At 38.4% G+C, this 27,559-nt stretch overlaps 2 protein-coding genes across 6 annotated transcripts in view; both read right to left on the bottom strand.

The window, feature by feature from the left end:
• Positions 1 to 279: 279 nt before the first annotated feature.
• On the bottom strand, positions 280 to 21,726 carry FKTN (fukutin). 2 transcript variants are annotated; one of them, XM_026098319.2, is made up of 10 exons: positions 21,642 to 21,726; positions 21,336 to 21,526; positions 19,892 to 19,951; positions 15,244 to 15,447; positions 12,876 to 13,153; positions 11,378 to 11,510; positions 9,659 to 9,788; positions 8,411 to 8,544; positions 6,813 to 6,940; positions 280 to 2,755 (listed from the first exon to the last, which is right to left on the bottom strand). In XM_026098319.2, exons 2-10 carry the CDS (start codon positions 21,438 to 21,440, stop codon positions 2,542 to 2,544), a joined length of 1,386 nt encoding a protein of 461 aa, XP_025954104.2. In that variant the 5' UTR covers positions 21,441 to 21,526; positions 21,642 to 21,726; the 3' UTR covers positions 280 to 2,541. The 2 variants fall into 2 exon arrangements, with proteins under 2 accessions (XP_025954104.2, XP_064358824.1); XM_064502754.1 differs by lacking the exon at positions 19,892 to 19,951.
• Positions 21,727 to 21,949: 223 nt separating this feature from the next.
• The window catches only part of FSD1L (fibronectin type III and SPRY domain containing 1 like), a 36,580-nt gene continuing 30,970 nt past the window's right edge, over positions 21,950 to 27,559 (bottom strand). For all 4 annotated transcript variants that reach the window (XM_064502730.1, XM_064502731.1, XM_064502732.1 and 1 more), the window contains one exon: positions 21,950 to 26,407. In XM_064502730.1, coding sequence (XP_064358800.1) covers positions 26,285 to 26,407 — 123 coding nt within the window. In that variant the 3' untranslated portion in view covers positions 21,950 to 26,284. The remainder of the gene's footprint in view (positions 26,408 to 27,559) is intronic.

Here is a 27,559-nt window from a genome sequence, read left to right as displayed (position 1 = left end):
TGCGCCTTTTTGCATTCTAAGCAGGCAAAAAACTATTGAAGGAAGGGGACGTTGGAAAAGGAACTTCAAAGCAGAGCAGTTTAAACACATCAATGTCTTGAAGCACAGCTTTGCAACAGGAGCTGCTAGACTAAATGAACGTTAATGAAGATAAAAATGCTCCTCTAAAAGAAGAGCTTCCACAGTGAAGATACTGGGGAACACTCCAATGCAAGTGGAATCAAAATATGATACAATGAAACATCACTTGTGCACACAAAATCACATCAAAACTCAGTATAACTGACATATTTCATCCAATTTATTAAAAAATAAAAAGCTTAAGATAAACAGTCAATAAGCAGTATAAGAAACAGTTCAAAAATTTCTTTGTTATTTTACAGTAACTGCAATGAGGTGTGTTAAATACTGCCCAAGATGACAAAACAAAGGATGAATCAACATCTTTAGCTGCAAATTAGACTTTCGTTCTTTTAATCCATGTTAAATATACATTTGTATCTTCTGAAGAGAAAATATTTTAATTTGAAGAATAAGTTAAACACAGTTATAGTCAAATATTTAAGACACCCTCTTGCTCAGGGGCATGCATTTTTCTGTTAGTCTTCCCATCTACAAGTACAAAGTCAAAAATTTGACAAGACTATAATTTTCTGACAGTATCCTCTCTTTCACTCAAAGTTCTATCATATCTGCAAAACTTACAGGCTTATTGTACATTATTAAACAAAGAACTTAATGACAACGGAATTCTGAATACCAAAACCATAAGAACATTGGCTTTTGCCATTTTAAAGAAAAAATGTGAAAAATTCTACCTGAGAAATTATCCTTTACGAGGCAAGGTTTACTTTATCAAATAAAATGATATCAGCAGAATTTTACAACTCTTTCTTCTTAATTAGGGAAAACTAACAAAGTTATCATACCACTTGAAGAGCCAGCATGACAAGTCTTTGCCAGAAGCTGAATAATTTACTCCAGTGTTTCAATGGCAGGAGAATTCTGGAACACAGGGTTGGCAGGAAAACATGTGTGTCACTCCAGGAGGAAAATAGCAGGAAAGTCCCAGAGTGCACCTGGAATGGTACAGTAGTAAACTAGCCACATGGCAGCGGCTATTTCATCTCTTCAGAACTGTATAAATTCAAATACACAGATGAAAACTGCAAATCAACAGACTGCAAACTATAGTCTCACTATTTCTACCGAGACAGAAAAGCTGTGACTCAGCCTTTTTGCTCAAGCAAAGAATGGTTACAGATTTTTTTGTAAGAAAACATGAGAAACATTCAGTATCTTGATAGTGGTTCACAAGTACCCCTGGGTCTGTACCGTACATCTAGTAGTCTTAACTCACTAGCAACTCTAACACTCTTGTCTTTCCTGCACAGGAGTCTGGAACAAATTCAAATGCACAAGCTCATATGAAAGCTGTTAGTTACCCCTCAACAAAACACTGAACAGAAAAGCTTATTTCACTGACCAAAAGTGCAAGCTGTAACAAGAGGAGAGAGAGTTGTCAGGCTTCAGCTCCCTCTCCATACAAAGCCTAGTGTTATGCTAATACTTCACTTGCAATAAAGCTATTGCAAATTTGATGGAACAGTTAGCATTTGTACACATTTCTGCTTACAGAGAACAGAGCCATGATTCTCAGATCTCTGCTCTGTGATCCCAAGTTAAACAACAGAATTTTATCAGTGCCCCCAATTTCTATCTGTCTGTAAGAAAGCATATATAGCTATAATTTCCTAAAATCAGCTCGCAATTTGTACGTTAGGAACACTAATTGGGACATCAAATCTAGAATATGTTTTTTCATGTGAAATGCATCCCTGCTGCATACATCTTCGTGTTCTTAAAAAAAGGGAGAAAAAAACAGATACCATTCCCTGTCATATTTGCAAACAGTGGTTAGTTTATGAAAATAATTGTTGTAAGAAAATCTCTGATGTAGATAGGGCTTTCCATTCGTCCTCCCATTCATTTAATATTACACTGTTTCCCAAAGTTTCCTACATCTAAAGCAGGTCACATAGGCTCTGTGTAATTGAAAAAGGTTCCACTCAAAGAGCAACCTGTTACATATAGTAGGGGATAATTCTGTGCTTAAAAGCAGAAAATTGAAAACGCCTACTCAGAAAAAAGAGGACTTGTCTGGGATTTGCCCATCCTATCTCCCTCTTGAGCCTGAGAAAATTTTGATGAGCTCTGGAAAGTCTAAGCCATTTGGCCAAGGTTTTTATTTAAATACTCATCTGCCCATGAGTTTATTGCAGTACTTCTTCTCTATATTCCCTTTGCACCTTTTTCCTTGCAGCTTGCCTTCTCTTCAATCCCCACATCCAGCCTTTAATTTCTTCCTTTAACTGTCTGGAAGAATGCATGATGAAGGTAACTGTTAAGCAAAAAAAGGTAAATGTCTCCTCAGGAAATAGATAAGACCTTACAAAAGGAATGTATCTTGATACCTTAAGGAGAGGAGAAATTACAAACTGTTTCAAGGAGACCAGTCACGCTCTATTAACAGCCAGATGATCAGTAGATTTGAATGACATCGTCCCATTCATCGACAGGCCAGATGCCATTGTCCTGAACGTTGGATGGTGAGCTCTTCCAGTCCCACGTCTTCACAGGAACCCTCCAGTCTGGGCCATAGTTGGCTTCCACATATTGGAGGGTTTCACAGGGTACATGTACCTTGAGTTCTACAAATTCAGTCCAACACAGAGTAAACTTTGGAAAGAGATACCTGCATCATAAGAGAATACGATCATTAGCGGAACACTGAGATGTGTATCTGTTTAAATCTATGCAGAAGGCAAAAAACTGCAGCAAGTCACCATCTTACTTTTTTATGGTTTTCCTCATTACATAACTTCCTATCTATGATGTAGATACTTATTATTTACTTATTAGACAAAGCTGTTATCAACAATAACCAGCTGATATGTCATGTGTTCTTAGGGCATTCTTGATGCTACTGCTTTTCATCCCTATACTATTCTGTCACCTCTAGGAAATTACTTAGTCTATATCTCTACTTTTCCACTTATAAACTGGGTTTAACAGTTACCTCATTTATAAGGGTGTCATGAGCTTCCATGCATGTAAATTTTGGAGGAGAAATTTTGGTAAAAGCAACATGAAAGACAGTCAGACCTGGAAATAAGAAAGCTAACAGAAAAAAAACCCAGAAAAATTACTTGTTTTAAACACAAGTTTCCAGCTTCCTTCAATCTGACCAAACAAAGCATGTTTAAACATGCTGCCAAACTCAGAGCAACTGCAAAATATTAAGACACAGATGCCACCCTATACTTTTTGAAACCTGTTTGGCCTATTGAAATTAACAAAATAAGTTATTCTACCCAACCCACTTTGTTCTGCATCTGTTCTTTTCTCTAGAAGTCTCAACAGGAGCCCTACCTGTGTGCCACCAGTGGAAATGCACAGATAAATTTCATAGTTTGATCAGAATGAGGTCCTACAGGCACCCAGGATCAGAGTCCACTTGTTAAACAAGAACATACCAAAGCCTAAAAGCCTATGTCCTGCAGAGTATCACTCCCATTTCTGAAGTTGTGAAGTCTTGCAGACAAAAAGTGATTTTAAAATTTCTTTTAGAACTATCACAGCTTAAAAAGAAAACACAAGCACTGAGCCCCTTTGAAAGGGAAGAGGGTTAAAAGATTTATACACTTGCATGAACTAAAAATCTAACATATTCCTTTAAGTATAAAGCTAACATTATTTCTAAATAGTGAACAAACAGTTTAAGAACATAAAACTACCTTAGTGTTATGCCACAAAATGGAGGAAAAAGAGCAATCAAGGGCTTTTGGATTTGTATCCAGGGACTACTGATTAGCTCTAAACTAAACCAAGAGGCAAAAAATGCCAGGTACCAAGGTGAAGACAAGGGAAACAAACTTGATCAGTGGGCTTATAATCATGAAATAGATATTTATCTGTTATTAACCCAAGAAATCATTCATGTATCAAACAAAACTTAATTACAGTGAAGGTGCACATACAAAAACTATCAGCAAACCCCTGAAATGGTATATCCTCCAGAGACTGAACTCTGAATAATCAATTTTAAGGAGAACAAACAGGTATTTTAAATAAACCACCTAATCTGCAAATTAAAAAGGCACTGTGAAATTTCACCAAAATAATTACTTAACTATGATTAAAACCAAGTATTCACATTCACTAAGGAGAAACAACTTCTGTTGATACTTCTCACCACTGAAATCGTTGCCAATCATTTGCTCATTCCAAGTGGCTGGGTTAAGGCTATACATTCTTATGCATACATACTGTTCATTGTCTTTTTTTCTAATTTCAGTCTCATCAATCTTTGGACATAAAAGTACTGAAAACATCTTTTGCTTACACAAAATCCTTTCTCTTCCATATTAAGATTTTCCAGAATTAACTGTTTTTAAGGATTAAAGCAGACAGTGCAGTTTTCTTTCACAGATTTGATTTTTATAAATACTGTACTTATTATCTGCTAAGAACACACCCAACCAGCATAAATCCTGTAAATAAATGGAAGCTCTCAATTGTTGTTACTTCAAGACAAGATTAGAGCATGCACATGTTTGCTTGTGTATCTGCAGTGTGGAAGAAGTATTAAGCTATAGAGCTTTTAGCCAGACTTTGTGATTTAGAAACCAACTCTCCAAGAAAACAGAGAACAAAAATGGCTAGTGGAAAAATATTTAAGACTAAATAAAAAATATTTCGTCCTTCAGACTTTCATCTAGTAAGATGCATAGAAAATATGCCCATACAAATACTTAACTTTCTGAATAAAATGTTTCTTTTACCCTTCATTTTTTGAAAGCATAAATACCTTGGAATAGAGCTCCCATCCTCACCTGTGATGATATAATGGCAATCAGTATCTTTTCTGGTACCATATAAATAGCAGGTGAGATTCTTTTAGAATTACTCAGAAGTGGATTTAGGATTCAGCATATCCAAACAATCACTTCTTTTGACTGACCTCCTCACTTTACCTTCTCCCAAAATTTTGAAAGGGCTGAAGCAGAATTGAAATCATGGCACTGAAATCAACCACACTGGATAACCACACCTCACAGCTAAAAAGATGTGGATATTTTTCTCTTTTTGAGAAGACATTTGGAATAATACAGTAGGCATTTCAAATAGCCATGATCTGTCAATGCTTAGGGCCTTTATGTTGGTAAACAACTAGGTTTTCTTGCTCCTTTTCTGTACGGATTAATTACAGTGAAGTATACCTAAAAAAACACCAAACCAGGATTACAAGCTTCCTTAAACTAAGCTACTTTTAAACAAATTTCTCATTGACCTAGAAAGCCAAGTTTTTCAACTTTGTTTGAAAAAAATTACCACCAAAAATAATTATTAACCCGACAGAAAAAAAGTGACCGCTTAATGAATGCCGGAGTTTCATAACAGCTGCAACATCCCGGGATACACGAGCTGTAACTAGCACATGTACGTGGCTTTAAATCTCCTTTCTGTTCTTGTGCCTTAGACTGGTCATATCAACGGGAAAAAAAACCAACAACAGCTCTCAAGTACCCAGTGTCTGATGCTGGAATGTAATTTTGTAAGAGCATGACAACTCCACTAGCGTGGAAACAGAGGTCACAATTAACATCCAACGCATGAAAAGGGAAGGAATTTACTAGTCAACAGGCCTCTCAAAAAGATGTCACAAATAAAATTCTCCATAATCTTGTATGGAGAAACAGACATTAAGTCTGCTTTGGCAAACTGTAAGAAGCTGTTGTGGTATTCTAAGAAACAACTGTGGAACGTGCCACTTTTTCTGTTAAAGAACTCTTCCTTTTGTCTATTTGTAAGTTTGCCTTTTGACTCTGGCCATTAAAATAACTTCCCCAAAATTTCTTTATCCTTTCAGAATGAAGATAACTAAGACAAGGAGTCAGACATTATCACTATCTGGTGACAGTGTTCACTAGGTTTCTGTTACCTAGATATAAACAATGCACTTCAGGCAAAATATGGAAGATAATGACATCTTACAAGAACTCATCAAGATCCTCAGCTGGTCTGCAATTTTCTCTTTGTGGGTTAAGTTTGATGATGGAAACAATCTAATCACCAAAACCTAAACTGGGTTTGCCGAGTAGACTAAAAAGCTGTTGTATTTATTTGTTGATTTGATACTGAAAGGAATGAAGCAAGAAATGTGGAATCCTATTTAAAATTCCATTTTCAGAACGGAAACAACAAAATTATCTGCAGTAGTCATCTGCACAGCTGTCATAACATTACTGTAGAAGAAACACTCAAAATCATTACCACAGAATCCCAAAACCATGGGCTTTCTTTGCAAGAACAGTTAAGACTTTCTGCCATAATGCTCTGTCATCAAGCCCAAGGGTTCATTATTTACTGCAAAATCAGTATGTGCAACTAACACAGTTTTGAAGACTTCTTTCTCATCTTATCTCTTCGACTTGGAGTTTGTCACACTCCAGATAACGTCTGCTTGATACACTGACGTGCCACCACTGCTTTAGATTTCACAAGAAAATTGACATTTGACAAGTCCAGCACCTTTCCAGCAAGGCACAGGTAGGACTGTTCTTTTCCACTTCTGTAGTTTCAGAGCCAAAATCTCCACTGATTCCCCTCTCATGACTGCCTTTCCCACCAAGAGGGCAGACCTCTGACTGCTAGCTCTAGAACTTCACTAGACAACAACACACAACACAGAATGCCAACACTAACTTGTTCAACTTCTTTCCTACTAGAGGTACAAATACAGTTCATACTTAAATTTCTTGCCCGATTTGGCCTGAGTTCCTCCATTCCATATGTGGTCATGCTCTTCATAGAAGAAAAAAATATCAAGTTTTATATCACCTTCTCCCTGGAAAGAGAGTTCCAAGCTGTCTTCTACCTGCAAGACAAACATGTACACTGTACATACTCATAGAAATAAAGAAAAAATGCAAGGCTACTTATGTCAGCAGGTGCAAAGAATAAAGTTATTTTGGTCAATGTTGCAGGGTGTCTCCCAACCTAACTGAAGAAAATACACTAACTCAGCAATTTCTTTTTTTGATGCCTTGAGAAAACTGGAAATTTTCTTCACCTCAGTGGGGACTACCTTCTCCTTCCTCACTCTAGCCCTGACATCTCTAGAACCAACTCTTTGTTCTCTCCCACAAATCCAACACAGAGCTATTTACTTGGGCTAAACTGTAAAGTCCCATTTTTTTGGCAGGAAAGCCAAGACAAGCGGTTTATGCAGGAATTCTGGTAGGACACCATAAGAGCTGTGCAAAGAAAGATGTTAGTCTAAAGCAAACTACTTTCCATTCACATGCTTGAAATAAAATACATGAAAATACAGAATGATGACCTTTCCTTGGCAAGGAAACCAGCTTCTCTAATTGGGAATTGTTTATAGCTAACTCAGTCAGAAAAAGAGATATCACTGTGTAGGTTTAAAATAATAATGAAGAAAGTGCTTGCCAAACAAAACTCTAGCTAGTCCTAATAGTACTGTCCACTTAGCATCACAACAGATCAGCTTCTACAGCTGCATTTGCTATAGTTTGAGCACCATGAATGGAAAGTGATCTACCTTAAGTTCCCACCTTTCTTTGCACAGCTCACACAGCATCCTACCACAATTCATGAAGGAACTGTTAAATCTAAGACTGCAGTTTGATAAAAAGTCCTCATATAAAAGAGAAAAATAACCTCAGTGAATAAACACATGATTAATAGGTGTCTTTATTTAAAACACTTCCTCTCTGGTAAAACACCCACTAGCACCAATTAATGGTATCTCTCTTGAACTGTGGCTGAACCGTCATATCCTTGTAATTTTGCTTTTCGTCTTTACCCTTCAGATTCCATTCTACACCCTGTGCTCTAGCAAAGCTAAGTAAAGGTCCACATAAGCTAACGATGGACAAGCCCAATGCCCACCTCAAGCAATCTTTCCCTCTCTGCTAGCTTTGCATACAAGGCTACACAATCTAAGTGCTATCAGCATTCCTGCTCCATGATCAGGCCCATTCAGTATCAAAAATTAAATTCTACCTTGATTTTTTAGTTTCTCTAGCACCACTCAAACAAATTAGACCTCTTTAAAATTAATTAAAAATTTCTTCTGAGGTGGAATTCAGACTCTCCAAATAGGACTATGGTTATTAAGAAAAGCATTCTGTATAGTCACACGTTGCCCAAGAGAAAATACAAAAGTCAATGAGATTATATGTTTAAGTAGATCACTCATGAGAAAATACGCAGGAGGAGACCTCAGACACACAGTTAAATGGAAATAACCTGCAGCTACACTCAGACTAATAAACCTACCAAAAAGACACATGAAGCAAATTGTTCATTATCTGCATACCTTGCCAAATTTGTGCTTCAGTGGTAATCCTGCTTTCTGAAATGCTGGAATGATATCTGCTTTGTAGTCCCTTATAAAGATCCCCAAATCCACATCTTTGCTGTAAGGAATGATACTGCACTGTCTATACCAGCCTGAGGGGGAAAAAAGGAACAAATGAATTAGTTCGGAAACATGAGGAATACACAAGACAGAACTAAAGCAAGGTAAGACTGAATTGACATAAGGTCAACAAGCTTAAATCCTTCAAGGAGGCCATAAACAAGATTTCTGTCTTTCTGTAGTGTCAAACTGACCATACTGAAGAAAACAAATACTACTCTACTTATAGTCAGCTCCCTTCTCCAGAAAGCCAGGAATGAGAGAGAAATCACTAACACTCTTAAAATATCTTCAGTTTTCTAATCTAAATGTCTTCAAAGAAAATATATTTTAGATCTGGGCCCAGATCTAGTCAGCAGTGAGCAGTTACAGGGATACAATTCTACTTTTAATTTGAAACAATTATTTCAAGTAGCGTCTTAGATGTAAGTCACGTTTTAATTACTAAAACAAGACAAGATGGACATCCTTTCTCCTATTTCATTAAAGCAGTTTTTTGTCACTGTCCATTCAGAAGGTGATTGTACCTAGGACTAAACAAATACAAGTCAAATGCTCACACGTATGAACTTATATTACCTGCTTCAGTAATGAAAAAGAGTCTTTCTCCTGTAATTAAGACACTACTTTCAAATTCCAAAGAACTGAAAACCTGCAGTATCTGCAGGCTGATGCATAAAAGTCTGTGTTTTAAAATAAATAAATATAAACTACATTTAAAAGGTCAGTGATAAACACCAATTGGCATGCAAAGAAAATCAGGTGACAGTGTACAGGGACACTAGAAAAATGTGCCATCCTATATTTTCCAGCTACCACTTCAATAAATTGTACACACGATTTAGGGAACTGCTGATTACCTTCTAAGTGGTGATAGCACAACACAAGTAAGTGCTAAAAACACTAAGCACTTCATTTGAAGTTTGCTCAGCATCTCCAAGGGTCAGGATTTTAAAGAAAAAGCATTTGGTCAAGAGCAAAAAACCTTTGTTTTAATAGAGCTAATGTGGAGCACATTTAACATATATCACCTTCCAACCTTGTATGTTTAGCTGCTAACCTCAGCTTACATCATAAAAGCAACAGAGGAGGAAATGAATTTCAGGTAAGCTGAGAAACGCAACATATCACACATGCTTTACCTACCAAGACAGGTTCCACTGCTCAACCAGAACTTTACTCCTAAGTTATTTAGTGTCATGGCAGCCAGATGCAACAAGGATTTTGCTTTTTTTCTGAACTCTACTGCATCAAGAGAGGCATCATCAGGGTACAGCTAGAAAGAAAAGGAAGAGTAAGCTATTTTCAGAGACCAAGCATGTCCCTTCATTTATCAGTCTCCTAAGAAAAAATAAGCTTTAAAATTTTTAGGTAAGTAACATCTGGGCATTATCTGTTCCCAGGTATAGAACTCAGTTTGACAACATGCACTGGAATGGCAAGGTAAATTTAACCTTTGAAAAACCACTGCTCAGCTTTTCCAAACCAGCAGAATGCAAAGTCAAACTAAAACAGTGAAAGAATATGTGTATTAAGCACTGCGATTCTCCAAGGGGACAACAGAGACAGAATTAGATAGACTCTGAGCATATTACAAGTTTATTTGGCGCCACCAAGTGTTACAACTGGATACTGACAACTTCTGCCATTTAATAGTAATAATGTGAACAGAAAATAATGCCTATCTTCAGCTACAAAAATCCTGCTGCAAGAGGATGTAATGCAAAGCCAAAAACAGTATGGAAAAGCCTGGGCAACCATCACCCTATCAAACATATGAATGATGCACCAATCACTCAGCATCACTACTGATTTCACTGTGAGCTCCTCAAACACATTTGAAATGAGAACTTACTTATCAAAATAGATGCCAACTCCTTATTTTAATACTGACGTTCTGAAGTTCAGTATACGTTCTGAGGCACATTTTCTTTGTACGGTGTGGTCAGTGCCTGGAGGTCTGAGAGCTAAAGTGCAGCATGCTCACAGTTTCTGGACCTCACAGGTGAAGTGACATCAGACACATACCCCTGGGTAAACACTCCTGTCACACGCATGGGGAGACAGACTGAGAAAGGATGGTTTTCACATGCAGAGATCAAAGGAGAAATCCTTGCCCTAAGTTCTCAAACGTCTGAAGAATGGAAACTCGGGTGTCCTCTTTTTTTCCCTTCCCACAGAACAAGAGGTCACACAGATTCAGTGATCTGAAGTCTTAATTGTGGTAACTCTATTTTATATCTCAGTTCTTGTCAAGTTAGGACAAAAAGCTCTTCCTACCCCAGCAGGAAGTTTTCTACTATCTGCTAAATCAGATAGCAACACTCTGAAAACACTGTTCTAAACAGTGACGAAACCATTCGCTTACAAGGTCAAAAAGGAGTAGAAAAAAAGGAAAGTCTGAAGGAACATATCATTTCACAGAAACAAAGCTAGGATGGTGGAACTGCAGTGCACGGTTCAAATGAATAAAAAACATTACTGAAAACTATGAGAATTTCCGCAGTAATATTTTCAACCACAAAGATACACAAAACCTTAGTCTTAGTTACATGAAATCTGTTCAACAGTAACAAATATGAGAGGGCTATGGATAGGTTGGTTACCTCATCTTTATAGAGTTTTGGACCATGGAAAGAAATACTCTCACAAATGAAAAAGACACATGATCTTTCCCAGTTACTGAAAAGTTTTAGTTTTATTACTGCTTACTAATTTTTGTGGAATAAGTTTCAGAGCCTGTATTTAACTTCATATATGCAAACAGTCCCATTCAAGTCAAACATAATGAAATGTTTGTAGGTTTGAGCCTATCAGTGAGCAATTTACATTACGTCTCAGAGACACTACCTGATTACCACTAACCTGAAAGAAAGCCCGAGCTTCTCTGTACCTACATTCAAGAAATCTAGAGTGCGATATCTCCTCAAGAAAACTGGAAGGATTTTTTGGAATTTGAACTTTTAAGTCATCAATGGAAACAAGCAGAAGTTCAGGCCTGCAGGGAAAGAAATATTACCCCATTCAATTCCTTTACAAGCCACAAGTCATTTTCTTCTCTAGCTCAAGTTAAAAACTTAATATACAGTACTGCCAACGATTCCTCTGTCCAAAAATACCTAAAACTGATTATAAAAGAAAAGCAACAAAAGCTTCAACACATTCCCCATGTATTTACAAATTTGAAATAATTGTTCAGAAAAGATTAAATGTTTATAAACCTTTACTTAGCATTACAAATCACTGGTTCCATTACTGACTCAGGAATTGTACTGAATTTGTTCAAAGCTGTTATTCAGTGTATTTGAAGATTCAAGCTCTTTTTTGATTGTCAAAATACAGATGCACTTGAGAATCAAATTTCAGCCTTTAATTTGAGGTTATTTGCTTTAAAATATAAAAGCCGTTCAGCCTTCACAATGAATGAGATGCAATATTTAATAGTTTACATAATTGACTTTAAATGTTTAGGCACCTAACAAGTACAGATTCATAGTTTAAAAAGGAAGAAAGAGTGGCCTCAATTTTAAGAAAAAACATTAATAGATATATTTTGACCTGTGAAATGTTTGGCTGTTTCTCTATGGTTTCTTATGACACATACCCTATAAGAATATTATTCTTAAAAGTTAGTGGTATGTACCTGGCATTGAAAATAGTGACAAGATTTGCTTTGTGGACAAGTAACACCACCAACTCTAACATTTGTGCAAGTCAGGAGTCCTCTCAGTGCTTTAAGGGTATGGGTTAGATGGAACGGTTGGCACATACCTTTGTGTTACAAATATCACTTCTCTTTATTCATGTTCTTTAATACCAGTCATTTAGACTCTTATTAAACAGATTTCTGCTGCCTCCCCTTTTCCTTTGATGACCAACACTGGAAAAACCTCTGTGTTCAACTTTTGGCTACATATCATTATAGACAGCTTTTTGATAACAGCTGCTACTTTAAGCTCAAATATTAATAACACAACCCATATCCTGCATGACATTTATTTCAGAATACTTCATGTACAAGATGAGTCATCAGATACTTTCAAATGTTTTTCAGATGTGTCTTTTGGATATCAAAATATCTTAATGCACGCCAAATATGTATCTGCTATTCCTAAATTTCTTGCTGCTTCTACTTCACCCCTCTCGCTTTTGCATTTATAAATGGTAAGAAACTCTAGTTTGCAGGTAAACAGAATTGAATTTATCTTTTTGCATTTAATTTATCTACACCTTGAGAGCTGAATTATTAATGAGCTGAAATTTATAACCTGATTATCAGAGAAGAGAATAATTCTACATACATGAGAAAGGAGTTATCCTGGAAGAGCCATTACGGCTTTCTCTTCCTCTTTTGTGAACTCACTTTTCATATGCTCCAGGGTAGCGACCAAAGTGGAGTTTCCGGAAAGGCACAAACTTTCTGTCCATATGTTGCTTGAGCCTCAAAGGGCCATGCCAGAGGTAGTGGCCACTCCTCTCATAAAACACTACCAGGTGAATAGCATGAGTTGCCAGTTTAAAGATGTAGTGCAAGGGTATTTCAGTCCCAGAGAGGTCATCCATTCCCTCCAAGCGGGGGTCTTTGTTTAGAATCTTTAGCCATTGGAACCCCATTTTCTCAGCAGTTCTAAAAAGGTCCATCTAAAAATGAGAGAGAGAAAGAAAAGCTAAAGAAAACAGAAACAAAAATTGAATGCTAAATGCTTATTATAGACTAATGTTATTCCCAGTTTTCATGGCTTAGAGGTAAGCATAAATCACTCCAAAATAAGACCTTACATACCAGCTATAACAACCTGCAACTGCTATTTTTCCTTAACTTTTGTCCCTCAAATTATTCAATAAAACATCAAAATAAATGCTGTAAGGTTTTTTTCAGTCACTATTTTGTGTTGGCTTTGCTGAAACTCTTCATTTGATACAAAGTAGAATCCAAGATCTTTCCCACAATTAAATTCTACCTTCAGTATTCTAAGAACACTATCCATGTGCACAGATCGCTACCAAGATATTTCACTCAGATTTTTTAAGTATATTAATGGTAAAGTCAATGACACACATTACTAGAGATTCTACTATTCAATTACTCTGTACCTCCCTGAAAATCTCAAGGCCACGAGTTTTACAGTCTTTGTGACTTTGGATATTCTGTTCTATGCAGAAGTTTCTAAGTAGAGAAGTATATATTTCTAAGAAGCATTCTAAGCAGAAGTTTCTCTCCTAGATTCAGCTTCCGTCATTACTTCTTTCTGGGTAATTTTCTTCACACATGCACTTTGCTTCCCTCCACTTTCTGCCTGCTTCAACCTGGCTATACAGCAACTTCCTCTTAAACTGACCATTTGAAGACGTGCTCTTTGTCACAATACCTTTTATTTTTAGCTCAGATTTTACATTTTTGAATCCAAGACCAAAATCAAGAGTTCCCATACTTGGACTAGGTCTGCTCCTTCACAGACTACCTGTTCTCAAAAGTTATTGTTGAGTTGAACTTGGCATTTCTGAAGTCCTGGAATAGTGATACCACTAATGCATACACAATTACTGAAAATTCTTATTTTATGCTTTACACAAATACTAGTCTAAACGTCATCAACCACCAAACATTAACATCAGGTAACAGGCAAGCCAGCAGACTTCAGTATTTTCATGGAAAAGATATTGCAGACAGCTATTAAAAACTTCTGGTTATCTGAAATAACGCTTAGTGTATCCACCTTGAAGTGTATTATACAGGTCTATCCACTTCTCCTCTGGATGCCACAGGTAGGATCAATAAACCACAAAGCAATAGGGAGGTGGCATTATAATGGCGTTCTATTATACACGTGGCCTCCTTCTCAATTTAAATCCTTAACTGCTATGGGAAAAACAGCTGGTTGATCAGATTCTGCGTGACACCACACTTCACTTTAGTGGGATTGCTTCAGTAAAACAGCATTAGCCCATTTGAATGTTTCTTGCTTTAAAAAGAGTTATCAGTGTCACCTCTAGTTTGTATATATTAGTATATATTTCCAGCTGACACTTAGCTGCTGAAGTAATCTGGGATTCCATTTTATCCTGCATCATATGCTATACCTCTGTTTTTATCACGTCCATTTAAAAATCTCAGAATATCAAAGTAAAGCATAGGTCCTAACATATTAAGTGACAAAATAAAGTCTTGTAAGTACAGGGATGTACAAAATGAAGTAGTCCTAAAGCAAACGTAAGCCTGCAGCCTGCGTTAGTTTTTCTAGCCTTGTCACATCCATTCCTCTACTTCTGCTTTGATTGATTCCTTAACTCTAGACTTACTATGGCTATATCTCCATCATGGACTTCAGGTTTCCTTCTTCCTCTCTAACAGGCCACTTTAATTTTTCTTTTTGAAGGTGGCCATCTTCTTACAACTGCTTATGAATATCGCTGACTGCCTTTAAAAATTTCTGGTTATCTGAAACAACTCTTAAATTACCCGTCTCCTAAACACTTCCTTGACTTCCTTCAAAGCATCAGGGTTGCTATTCTCTTCTGATGACTCATGTGCTTCTAAAACCAAGCAGACTACTGCTTGAATACCTTTTATTCCAAAAAAATGATTAGCAGAAAAATCTTTCTCTACTCTACTTTTTTACAAGATTTCCACAGAATGTATTCAGAGTCCTTAATACAAACATGAGAGCATTATGTCACAAGATCCTACATTACAATACACAAACGTGAACTGGAGAAGAAAAGGCACTTACTTCATGTTTCCACATTTTGTCCAGTAGTGCAAATGTAGTAAAGTCTCTTGGAGCACAGAAATACTTGCATTCTGGGCTAGAGCCATCAGAAGAACTTCTGATCTGTTCAATGTCTTTACTGATCAGTCCCAGCACCAAAGGATCAATCAAATACACCGGTATATTTTGACTGGATATTAAACCTAGGAACTTCCTAACCACATGCTGTTTGATGGAAGAGAAAAAGAGAAGTTAGAAACATTTTCTTTAAGTGAGCAAAGGTTAATACCTTACAAGTATACACTGATGGACACAAGGAACTCTTATCTCCCAATAAGACTCCAAACTCTTGAGTATGAGCTTTACTTCCACAAACAGTTGTGGATAAAGAAATTTTCTCTTTCAGAAGAACGGTCTGGTCTCAGGCCTTCCAAGTCCCTAAGCCTAGAGGATAAACATTTTAGAGTGGTACATTTCCAAAAGTTAGAGAAGCACTTACAAGACTGAGCTGTTGAGCACTTAAATAAATAGAGATAATAGGACGAGATGGGATGCACCTGTAAGTGCTAAGGGAGCTGACTGATGTTGTTCTGAGGCTGACCTCTGACATCCTGAAAGGTCACAGTGATCCGGAGATGCTCCTGAAGTGTGGGAAAAGGCAAACACCATGCCATCTTCAAAAAGGAGAGGAACTCTGGTCAGCTTAATCTCAGTGCCCAGGAAGCCTCAGGAGCAAATGCCCCTGGAAAGTTGCATGCAAGCACATGATGGGCAAGAAGATTGTTAGGAAAGCCCAACAGATTTACCAAGGGCAAAATGCACCTAATCACCCTGATTATCTTTGAGGAAGAAGTCACTGGCCCTGTGGACAAGAGGAGAGCAATGCATGCTGTTCACCTTGACTTCAGCAAGGCTTTTGACCCAGTCCCCTATAGCACCCGACACCTAAAGCGCTGAGATATGGACTGGACAAGTGGACCATATGCTGCGTGCAGAACTAGCTCCAACAGGCTCACAGCTGGTGAACAGCACAAAGCCTGGCCACTCCTTGGTTACTCCCGGCATCTCAACAGTGATCAATATTGGTCAACGCTGGTTCATAGCTTCCACAGCAATTGGCAGGATGGCAAGCGCTGCACTCGCAGCAATTTGGGGGACCAGACCACACCAAACCCAGGCAGCAGGCAATATGCTGCAGGGCAGCACTGCTCTTCAGAGGCACCTCGACAGGCTGCAGAAACAGGCAGATAGGAACAGCACCAAGGGCAGCACAGGCTAAAGCAAAGTCCTGCCTCTGCAGTGGGAGAACCCCATGCAGCAGCCCTGGCTGGGGGATCCCTGGAGGAAGAGCAGTTCTGCAGAGGAGCAGCCGGCAGGCCTGCTCCACAAAAGCAGGAGGCTGCAGCACGCCCCTGCGTCCTGGGCTGCATCAGCAAGACAGCAACCACTGGGTCAACGGAAGCCATCGTTCCTCTCCTTCTGGCCCTTGGCAGGCCGTGTTTGGAGTCCTGTCTCCAGGTCTCGGCTCCCCAGGACTAAATGGACACTACTGACACACTGGAGCAAGTCCAGTGGAGGGCCCACAGCCCTCCAGTTAAGGGACCAGAGCGCAGGAAACGTCTGCGACAATTGGGTTTGTTCAGCCTCAGGGCGACAAGAGAAGGTGATCCAATTTCTGTCTTCAACTACGTAACACAAGGGCACAGAGAAGATGGAGCTGGACTCAGACTATGACAAGTTGAAAGGTGCTTGTCATGAGCAGCAATACAGGAAATCCTTATCAGATGTTAGTAAAATTTTTATGTCTGGTCAGACACTGGAACAGGGGCCCAGACAGGTTGTGAGATCTCCATCTTTGGAAATATTCAAAGTTTAGCTGGCGAAAGGCTGGAGTAATCCAGTCTAGTCATCTCTGCTCTACACAAAGGCTGGAATCTTCATAAATACATTGAATAAGGACCTCACACAGCTTGAACAGACTTTACATGCAATAGACTGGTCATGGCAGATCCTTAAAGCAGGCAAGTAAGAGCTCTCCTATCTGAACATTTTCTATACCGTTCATGCTTTAGATTTTGTTAGGCTCAACAGAGACATCTGCTGGAAAGAAGGAGGTTAGACTTTCCGGAAAAAAATAACTGCCTAACAACCACGAAAAAAGAGTAGTAAAGTGCAGAAAACGGGAAAGAGTACAGTCTTATCTTATAAAGGGGTTTAAAAATTACTACCACATCTTCAATTTATAGGAATAGTGCTAAGTCTTCATGAAACTGCTCTCAAAAATCTGAACAATGACTATATGAAATAGTCACTGTATACCATGATGTGGCTAGGCTTATACTTAGCAAATAACATGTGGTAATACACTTAAGAGGTGGATGCATCTTAGAAGCTATGTATACTTTTACAAATCAATTACTTTCTTGACAAAAAAAATCACTATTCTGATTTTATTGATGCAGTGAATGAGTAGAATAAATTTTATCATAAAACATTCTTGGCTAGCGATGTTCTTCCACAGCTTTTGCTGAGGGACAAGCAAAGTCAGCTATGTGATCTATTATAATGCTGGACAAGCAAGGAGAATTAGAAGATCAATTAAAGAACAATCTTGAGCAACCAGTATTGTTTGCTCCATTATACAGAAAGAGGCTTCATGTTATCCACAGTGTATCAGCAGTACCAGCTTTGCTGCATATGAAGGATGATCCGGTGAGAAGGTAGGAAGTGAATGCCAAAGACTGCTATCCAGTCTTTTGATATCAGTATAGCAGGGCACTCAACTGTGGCCACATTGCATAAAGAGCTAAAACTGGTAGTAAGAAGATTCAGTGCCTAGTAAGAGGATTTATTACTCAACTCAGTGGAGAACTTCAGTCAAGTACATTTAAATGTCCATGAAATACAAAATATTTATAACAGTCATAGCTGCCCTGTTATTAAAAATGTAACTGATGTATTCAAATGTAACAGCTACATTTAATGACTTAATGTACAGCTCTAATAAAAAAAAAGATTTGGTTACAATAGCACTGTGAGGCTTTAAGTTTGTTACATCTCAGGGATTCTATACCAAGTGTGATAAGGGAAAATGATGGCCCATTGTCCACTTACAAGTCCAGGAAACTGATCCTGGCTTTCTAACTCAAGCTCTGATCTTCTCCAGTCATACTCCGAGTCTGTTTAACCAGATTCCACAGGCCAATTTCTGATTCTGGTACAAGGCTTTGGCTTTCAGGAGGGTGTAAAAATGGAAGTGAAAACAAGTGGATTGACAAACAGAATTTAGGCTACATGGAGCTGAAAGGCAAGCGATGTGCTAACCTTATTTCTGTGATTAAAACAAGCAGCTCCTGAAGAGCAGCAAGCAAATCCATGCAAATATATCTATTATTTTTTTCTGTCACTTTCCCAGGAAAATGGCTCCTTTAAGCTGGAACTTAAAGAATCAGTAGAAAGAGATGGTCATGATGTCAAGCATCTAAGAACAAATTCATTCAAATAAAATATTCTGGACTCATCATGCAAGCGTTTAAAGAAAGGTGGGAGTGGAACAGGTGCCTGGCAGGACTGAGGAGCACTCTGCTTTGTTACTAATAACCCTGTAAAATCAAGTTAGAGCTTAATGAGAACTCAGTCCACGGACTGGTACACTGGAAGCTCGTTCTGGCCACTGCATGTGACACAACACCCTGCAGGCAGTCCCAAGAAGTTCCACTTTTAAGAGTGCTGAGAAATTCCTGGTGCCAGCAAGCAGTCCACAGAGCAGTCTGTTTGGATCATCCCCAAGTACAGCTCTCAACAAGAGCATCTTTCCTCCTACTCAGCACAAACAAGTCTTTTAAATGGCTATTTCGCTAACTAGCAACATATATCAGATTGCATTTAAAGCAAAGTGCACACCGTTCTTTCTCCTTAACAATCTGTGCTCTTCTTGGGAGATCCACTGACAAAACGACTTCCGTAAAACCGGTTCCAAACAAATGCTAACTACAAACGTTATAATTGAGCTTCTGATTCCCTGAGGCCAGCATGATGTTTTGATTGCCCTCAATCTTGCAAACCTTAAATAAGTCACAATAAAAATTTCCCATGAGAGTATCTAATGGCATTCTAACGCTGCTCCTGAACACTGGAATAAGGCAACTGGTAAATGCTGAAATGTAACATTTTTCCACTTGTGAAAAGCTTTATGACTCAGAACAAGCAAGTAACATGAAATATGAGTGGCAGGTCAAACAACTGGAGCTAGCAAAGAGGTATTTTGTGACCTGGGAACTGCAACTAATTTTGTTACCATGCTAACCCCTGTCAAACAAGCTGCAAGTCAAGCCAGTCAAGGTTTTCAATATTCAGTCGAAAAGACCAAAAAAGCCTTGATCAAAACTTCTAGATCAGAAAGAACAGGTTTTGCTTCTTAAAATACAAACACTACTGTTAAAGGCTGCACAGGCAAAGGCTGCAAAGCCGTAACCTTGTCTCAATGCCCTTTTAAACTGATCTTTACAAACATTTCATAGCTTTATTCAGTGAAGAAAATATCTTTTAGGCCTTAGTATTACAAAATATCCAATGAAGAGGAAAGAGAACTAGACCTCTAATTTGCAATTCTGCATGAGTTCTCTCAGATTTGCAAAGGAACCATATGAATCAATGATGCTGTACATACCCATCTAGCGCTGTCTTGACCCGACTGGCTTCCTCTGCCTTTTGAAAAAACTGCTCCATTCTATCAAAACCAAAGAAGGAAAGGAGGAAAGAAAAGAAAAGAAAAGTAAGTTTAATCTGAATCACTCTTTAGGATTTCTTAAAAAGACTTTTAGAGGCATGTATGCAGTTAGCACTTTATAATGATGACTGTGGTTTTGCCTGTCATCTTAACCAAAGTATAAAATGTGAAGTCACAGCCAACTGTTCTCGCTTAGTATATTTAGAAGGACAACACGAGCCTTGGGGACTTACATATATGCAAGGACTGCATGAGCAGGCCTCAGGTTTCTAAGCCAATATGCCACTAAGTGTAAAATAGGAAGATGACAAATGCAAATAGTGTTAGGCAAATACCATCAGCGGAAAGACATGAGGACCATTCCTCACTTTTTCCAGATGTAATCCTAGAGAATTAAATTTGAAAGAGGATATACTCATATCATGAAGCCAAAGCAAGTTAATAACTCAGCTTTTGACTTTTGAAAAATACGAAGTTTCTCATTCACAACCTTATTCATTGTTCCCAATCAGAATACACAAGAAAGAAGCCAAAGCTGATTGTGTCCTCTAGCACTAAGGACTGCCTACATTTATTAAGAATACCTTCACCAAAAAAAGGAAAGCCAGGAAACGTGATACCTACAGGTTCTTCTGCAAAAAGAAAATGAAGGCATGCACTTGCAAGAAGCTCCTTTGCTGAATCTGCCTTGCAACTGAAAAGTACAAATTCCTCAAAAGAAGAATATTTCATTTCTAATAACATTTTCCCCATTACAGAAAGATTACACTAAGCTAATCATTTTACATCACCACTAATGGTATGAAACCAGGATTTGGTCTTAAATGCCTTGAAAATTATGAGTACTGAACTACAGATAAAGCATTAAGATGATTACTAAAAAGTTGCTTCTTTTTTTCTTTTAAAAACGCTGCTACTGAACAAGATGAAGAGACTAAATTCTCCTTTCCCCGATTCCTTGGGGAGGGAACCCTACAGATAGCAATTAGTTTGACTTCAGTATCAATAAAAATCACTTAAAATCAAGCACGAGAGAATTAAATTAGGAAGGCCTATGAAGAACAGCAGTCTTTTGGCGGCTCGGACGCGCAGCCGAGGACACCGGACAACATCCCGCGCCAGAACTACAGACCTCCGCGCAGCAATGACGTGCGCATCAGGCTGAGAACTGAAATCTAGCTTTTCCCTTGCTACCAGCAGCTAGCTTGGACTATTCGGCTGTGTCACGTCAGCACTACAGGAAATGTTAACAGCATCCTGGATTTTTTTTTTTTTTTTTTTTGGGGGGGGGGGGGGGGAGCTATTAATACTCCAAACGGAGCAAGTGTTACATTTTGCCAGCACCCCGTGAAAGCCAAGTGTCTGCAGCCCCGCCCTCTTTTACCTTCTGCGCTAGGTAGAATCTGTAATAGTACAGCTGGAAGAGGAGGAAAACCAGGCTGGTGGCGGTAAGCAGAGCCAAAACCACGTTCCTGTTGATTTTCTGCATCAGTCTTCGGGGCCCTCTCGGTCACCGCTGGAAAGCAGCTCGGCGTCTCTCATCTTCCCCAGCCCGTGACCTTCCCCGCCGCCTCCCTGGCGACAGAGACGGGCAGAACTCAGCACCACGCACCGCACCGCACCCCCGCCCGGCGCGGCGGCCGCGCGGCTCCGGGGGCGGCCGGGGGGGCCCGGGGGGTCCCGGCCTTACCTGGGCTGCGGCTCCCTGGCAGCGCCGGGCCCTGGCGGCCGCCCTGAAGCTCCGCCCGCGCGCGCATGCGCCGCGCCGCCGCCCCGCCCCCGCCCGGCGGGACTTCCTCTGCCTTTACAGCTGCCGGGTGCTGGTTTTTTCTTTTTTCGTGGGGGGAAATCTAGCTTAGTATTTGCTAAATACCAGCTTTCCAGTACCACCTTCGTGCACAAAGGGGAAAAAAAATCTTACAAATCTATAGCCAGTCACAACGACAGAACCCCATTAAAAAAAAAAAATCAAAAGAAGCTGCTCATTAATTACACAACTTAGATTTCAAAGTTGTTATTTATTAGTACAAAATGCTTGCATCACATACAAGTTAAAGACATTAAAATACTCTGCGGGCTCTAAGGCACCCCTGTAATTCAGTGTGGATAGTGAGAGGTCTGCTATGCACAGCTACTTTCCAAAGAAAAGAGGAATGAAGCACTGATTACAGAATACCTGAGGTACAGTCAAAGTGATGTTTATGGAGACCCAGTGTGTAACTTGGTAAATAAAATGTGAAAACACAAGATCTTTAGCATGCTTAACAGTTTCAGCCAACAGATGATTACAGCTTTACTTCTGCAAGGCACATGCAGCAATGGGTACACCAAACAGTGGAGGAAGAAATTGTTTAGCCTAATATTGAAACACGCATAAAGCCTACTTTACAGTGCCTGGGAAAAAAAGAGAATCCCCTTTACCATGTTTCCCTTCTATCATTTTATTCAAATCAGTTTAGTTTAACAGTAAGCAAGGTTACAGGAAAAATTCTAAGTAAAATTCTGATGAAAATATCTACCAAGCTATGTTTAATATTCATAACCTATGATGCTTAGAAGAGCAGAGTATTACTTAGGTGTTTTCCCTGAGGGAAATAAGTTTCCTCAGTCTGTCTCAATGTGAAAAGGAACAAAAATTGGGGGGGAGGGGTGCAGGGGGGAGGGGGGGAATTGTATATCGTATATTACCTTCTACTTTTTTTTCTTACAGGATGGCTGAAGGAAAAACTGTCAGGCTCTGCCTTCTATATTTCACTATTTGAGGAAATACTTATCATCTGGACACTTTTAAACAATCTTTGAAAAATAATATTCCTTGTTTCAATTCATATAGCTTTCCATAAAAACAATGAAAGCCACAATTTATTATAGTAAGGACTCGGGAGAAAACTTCTGCAGTTCCTTACAATAGGTTATTTTAGAAGTAATGTAATCCTGACAGAATACCAATAATTAGTTTACTAAATAGCATTAATAAAAATTCTTGTTTTGGTAATACAGAAGAAAACTCCTGATTAGCCACCAGTCTTTGACTTAAGAGCAGAAAAGCTCAGTATTTACATCACTAGACATATTATACTAATGCCAACTATCTGGCAAAACTACAGACCTTCAGAAGGTCAAACTCATTCACAAGCAAGAGCAATCCATTCAGTCCCTGAAGCTATCTCAAAAAGTAACTTCACAAGCTGCATAAGTCTCTTGTGTAGCTGCAGAGCAAGTGCTATTTTTTCAGTTTACTTCCTACAAACAGTGTGCCAACTGCTACAGAGTATCACTAATACATTGGTACTCAATTTGAAACAGATACTAGTTCAAAAAAGTCTAAAAAAATCTAAAGTGCTTAAGGCAATTCCTCTTCTTCATGTCCCATTTACTAAAAATAATGGGACTAGCTGTTAGCAGCAAAAAATTGACATCTGTGCAAACTATTATATAATAAATCCATCCTTTAAGGGTAAAATAAGTCACACGTTAAGTTCATCTAGGATATCAGTTAAACTAAACCTTGGGAATCAAATCACAGTACGAAATACTTCAAGCTTCTTTCAAACTATGGTACTATAACAGTGTTAAAGAAAAAACTAAGTTTTTATACTTTGTGTATAATCAGATTTACCTTGCATGTTTCACTACATCTTGCTAAAACAAGTTCATAATTTAAATGTTCTTATGTAGTGTTGGAGTTTACCCATGGTTATTCATCATTCACTACACATTTCACCTTATAGTAACATTCACTTTCTTTCCAGAAAGGGAAATGCAATAGGAACTGCAGCTGAATACCCCAGATAAGCAGATGGCTGAGCAGTATGAACAGGCACTAGCCTATTTAGAATCCTGTTTATCACAGTCACTCAATATAACAAGTCTCAAAACTAGAAGCATTAGTCTTAACCCTCCTCTCTCTGACCACCACCAGGATCCAAGCACACAAGTCTCACTCCCTCACCTCACACTCAATTCATTGAAATTTGAGACCCTATAACCATCAGTCAGGTGTTTATTGCAGTTAAAAGGAAAGAAATGTGGAAGAAAGACTTAAGATTACTACACAGGCTTTGGGATAACAACATCTGTAGATGCAGTATTTGTGATAAGCAGATTCAGATGCTGTTCATTTAAGGACCATGTCACCTTCCATAACCTTTAAATTTCAAGACTCAACATTTAACTGACCAAGGAGGGTGCAGCTCAACTGGTAACTGTTTTTACGCTCCTCTGCAAAAGAGATTACAGCTAGCTTTGTTCATAATGCAAATGTTTAGTGATGTTCAAGTTTCATGTATGAAATGAACATTAAGGGCTCAAACTTACTGCCAACCTCAAAATTTCTCAAGAAGAACAAAACTTTCTAAAGCAGGTACTGAAATTAAGAATCAAATTTAATTTTCCACAGAATATCACTACCAGTTTATTACAATTTATTTCAAGCAATTTCTCCTCTTGAGAAGTTTTGATAGAGGAAAAGGACCCATTGATGTTAACAAGCTTTAACATCAACAAGATGGTCATGTTTTTATAGCCTAAAAGATATACAGAATAAAGAACACTTTGGCCCTGTAGAAAAGGAGCTGATTCACTACAGACACTATCAGCATGAATTTGAAACAGTTTTCAGGTGAGAGAATGAAATATCTTCAGTAAGGAAACACAATTCAAAAATACATCTGAAGATTACTTCTAGGCTTCTTGACTTGATTAGAGGAAAGAAAACAGACTTGAACAGTAGATAAAACACACGTAATTCTAACTGAAAAGGTTTAAGACCTTCCACAAAGAATAACATGCTATCTTTTTTCTTTTTTAGCTTTCCCACTAATGAATTATTTGACTATTACTAATAAGTTTCCAACTAAGAACTGAGATGACAAAACACTCATGCCCTGTTTCACTTGATTCAGAAAACAGCATGTATAAATGCAGTTCCAAGAGCAGATCTGATGTAAGTTTGCAAAGCACTTTGCTTTAGACTTTTCACTTGCCCTAAAAGAGGGAAAGGGGTGAAGTCTGAGTCTCTGAACAGAAACTTTAGAATATGATCCTGTGAAAGCCAGTCTCATAAGTCCACACATACACAGCATATGGTACAAGCTAGTATGTTAAGAGTGGAATGCTACAGATATGCTACATTTTTCTTAGATGAATAAATCATACAATTTTTGGTGGTCTTTGGCTGTCCAGAAAGTTCCAGTTGCTAAGCTAGTCAAAACATGGATTGCTCAAATGTCTCCCAGGGCCAAGATCACAGTCCATCACCACCAGGAGTTTAGATACCACCTCTGCTCAAGACCAGCTGTGATATTGACACAGCTGTTTAAGAAGTCTTAGCCAGCCTTGACACTGCTTGAGAAAAAGCTAGAAGACGCTTTAGCAAGAGCTTCCTCCTTTCTGGAGGGCATTATTCAAGTTCACACTCTCACCTCTGGTCCTTGCCTCAGCTGCATTGTAGTTATGCTACAGGCAGACAAGGACAAGCCGTTCAACTTGTCGTTTCCATCTGACAAACAGTTTGAACAGTGCAAACTGTTGATTATCAAAATCCAACTACAATAAACTCACAAAACTAGGAAGTCAAGAGTTGACTCAAAATTAAGGATATCTTAGGGACCACGCTGTGGCTTTAAAAACTCTTGATTAGCTATGAGGTTCATAACCAAAAAAGTACTACTTAGCTAAATAGTTCGCTATTATTAGCCTTCATGGATGACAGACAACTGTGTTTTTAAATGCCTTTAAATTTTTAAGTTTTCTGTAATTGGAGATAAACATGAGCTGAACTCACTCTTTAAATACATGATACTTAAGTGATTCATGGGAAACAAGCAGTGCTTTATCAGAAGCAGACTGCTCATATTGTTTATTCACGGCTGGCCCATAACCTCTTACATGAATTAAGGTATTCTTCCAAAATGTGTTTGTCATCTCTAGCTCTATTTGGAAGCTCAGTAGCAATAAAATACAGTCAAATGTTGCATGTTAGGACAGCTAAGAAAATAGCATTTATCATATTCTTCATAGAAAAATAAAATTTGTAACACAAAATGAATATTCCAAGTCCATAACAAAATACAAGTGCAGTATTAGAAAAGGACATAGCTACAGCTCTTGATTTTCCCACGTTTTACAAATAACAGTATTTTTCTGTCTAGCTCTGTGGATTCACAGCAGCCTCTTCCTAACACTTTAGTCCAGAACATTTTCACTATCAGTACCCTGGCCTTAAAACAGCAGTGGGTAGCAAAGCCAGTTTAATCCAAGGTTCACAAGCTTCCGTGAGTAGCAACTATACAGAAAAAAACACTCAGCAATAGAAGTGTTTAAATGGAGAGGTTATTGGGTAACATTATTTAGACTGCCAGCTGAACCGCTCAATCCATTTTCACTTTTCTGGAGCGTTTTCACAGCACTTGGCACCTGCAGTCCAGTACTCACTGTAAGCCCACCACACCAGACCTAAGGAGGGGAAAAAAAATAAATCAATATAGAACTGAAGGTCGAGGTATCCACATCTCGTTTCCTCCCCTCCCCCAGCAGAATTGACACAAAACCTCTCCTGCAACCACATTTGTTCTCTTGCTCTCTAGTCACAGCATTCTGTAGAACATTCTAATCATGTAGAAGCTAATTTTGATTAAGATCATGAAGTCCAAAATGCTTCATATAGTTGCCTTAATATCTGTCTAATCTTACAACTGTCTCTAAACTAAGATCTAACACCACAAGACTTGCTTCTATTATGAAGAATTCTTCAAGAACTGATGTGCTAGGAGCAACTACTTAGAATGACAGTTGAAAGAAATGCACATGTGTCTGAAAGCCAATGCTTAGTTCTAGTATGACATGATGGAACTATGACAATGTAGGTTCAGTATGAATAATTAAATTGAGATGCTTCAGGTACAGAGGTGCAAGTGATCCCTATTCTACAACTGAGAGAAGTTAAAGAATGGATCTCCATGTTTATGAATAAACTGGAATAGGAGCTGTATTAAGCAGTTTGTCATTTTTAAGTATTCAAGCTAAAACAAAGTGTCTGTAAGAGAATGCTACCATATTTATATTAAAAACATAAGTAACACGCTATAGTCTGTACAAGACAGTATCGGGCTGAACTGTAGTGTTTCCCTGAACACCTGGGGAATGGACTTAAGAGTCAGCCTTAGCATTATATATAATCAAATACCAGATGGATTACTAAGACATGTATTCCAACAGTTCTGAAGCTAATCTGTTCACAATATTTCAAAAAATATTAATAAGGCCACTTACTCAGTGGCCTTCAAGTAAACAGCTACTAAAATCTAGACATACTGTCAGCGTATCTAGTCAACAGCAAAAATTGAAAGGCATATTTCTGATATAATCAAAAATTCCAGGTGTTTGGATGCTAGATGTAAGGCTGCCTTGGCAAGTTACTTCTTTTCCATTCTTCCTGCATACCAGAAGAGAAGAATGTCTACATGAACTGGTTCTACCACAGTTGAAAACTACCATGCTGTATTTTCCATGGGCTGAATTAAGATTGCAAAGGGCTAATATTAAAGTTAGAGTTCAGTGCCTAGGCAGCTGAGCTGTTAGTATGAACCAGCACATCACTCTCCTTCA

This window comes from Dromaius novaehollandiae, chromosome Z, assembly GCF_036370855.1.
Source record: "Dromaius novaehollandiae isolate bDroNov1 chromosome Z, bDroNov1.hap1, whole genome shotgun sequence".
Classification (NCBI taxonomy): Eukaryota; Metazoa; Chordata; class Aves; order Casuariiformes; family Dromaiidae; genus Dromaius; species Dromaius novaehollandiae.
This window is presented reverse-complemented; position numbering and strand designations above follow the sequence as displayed.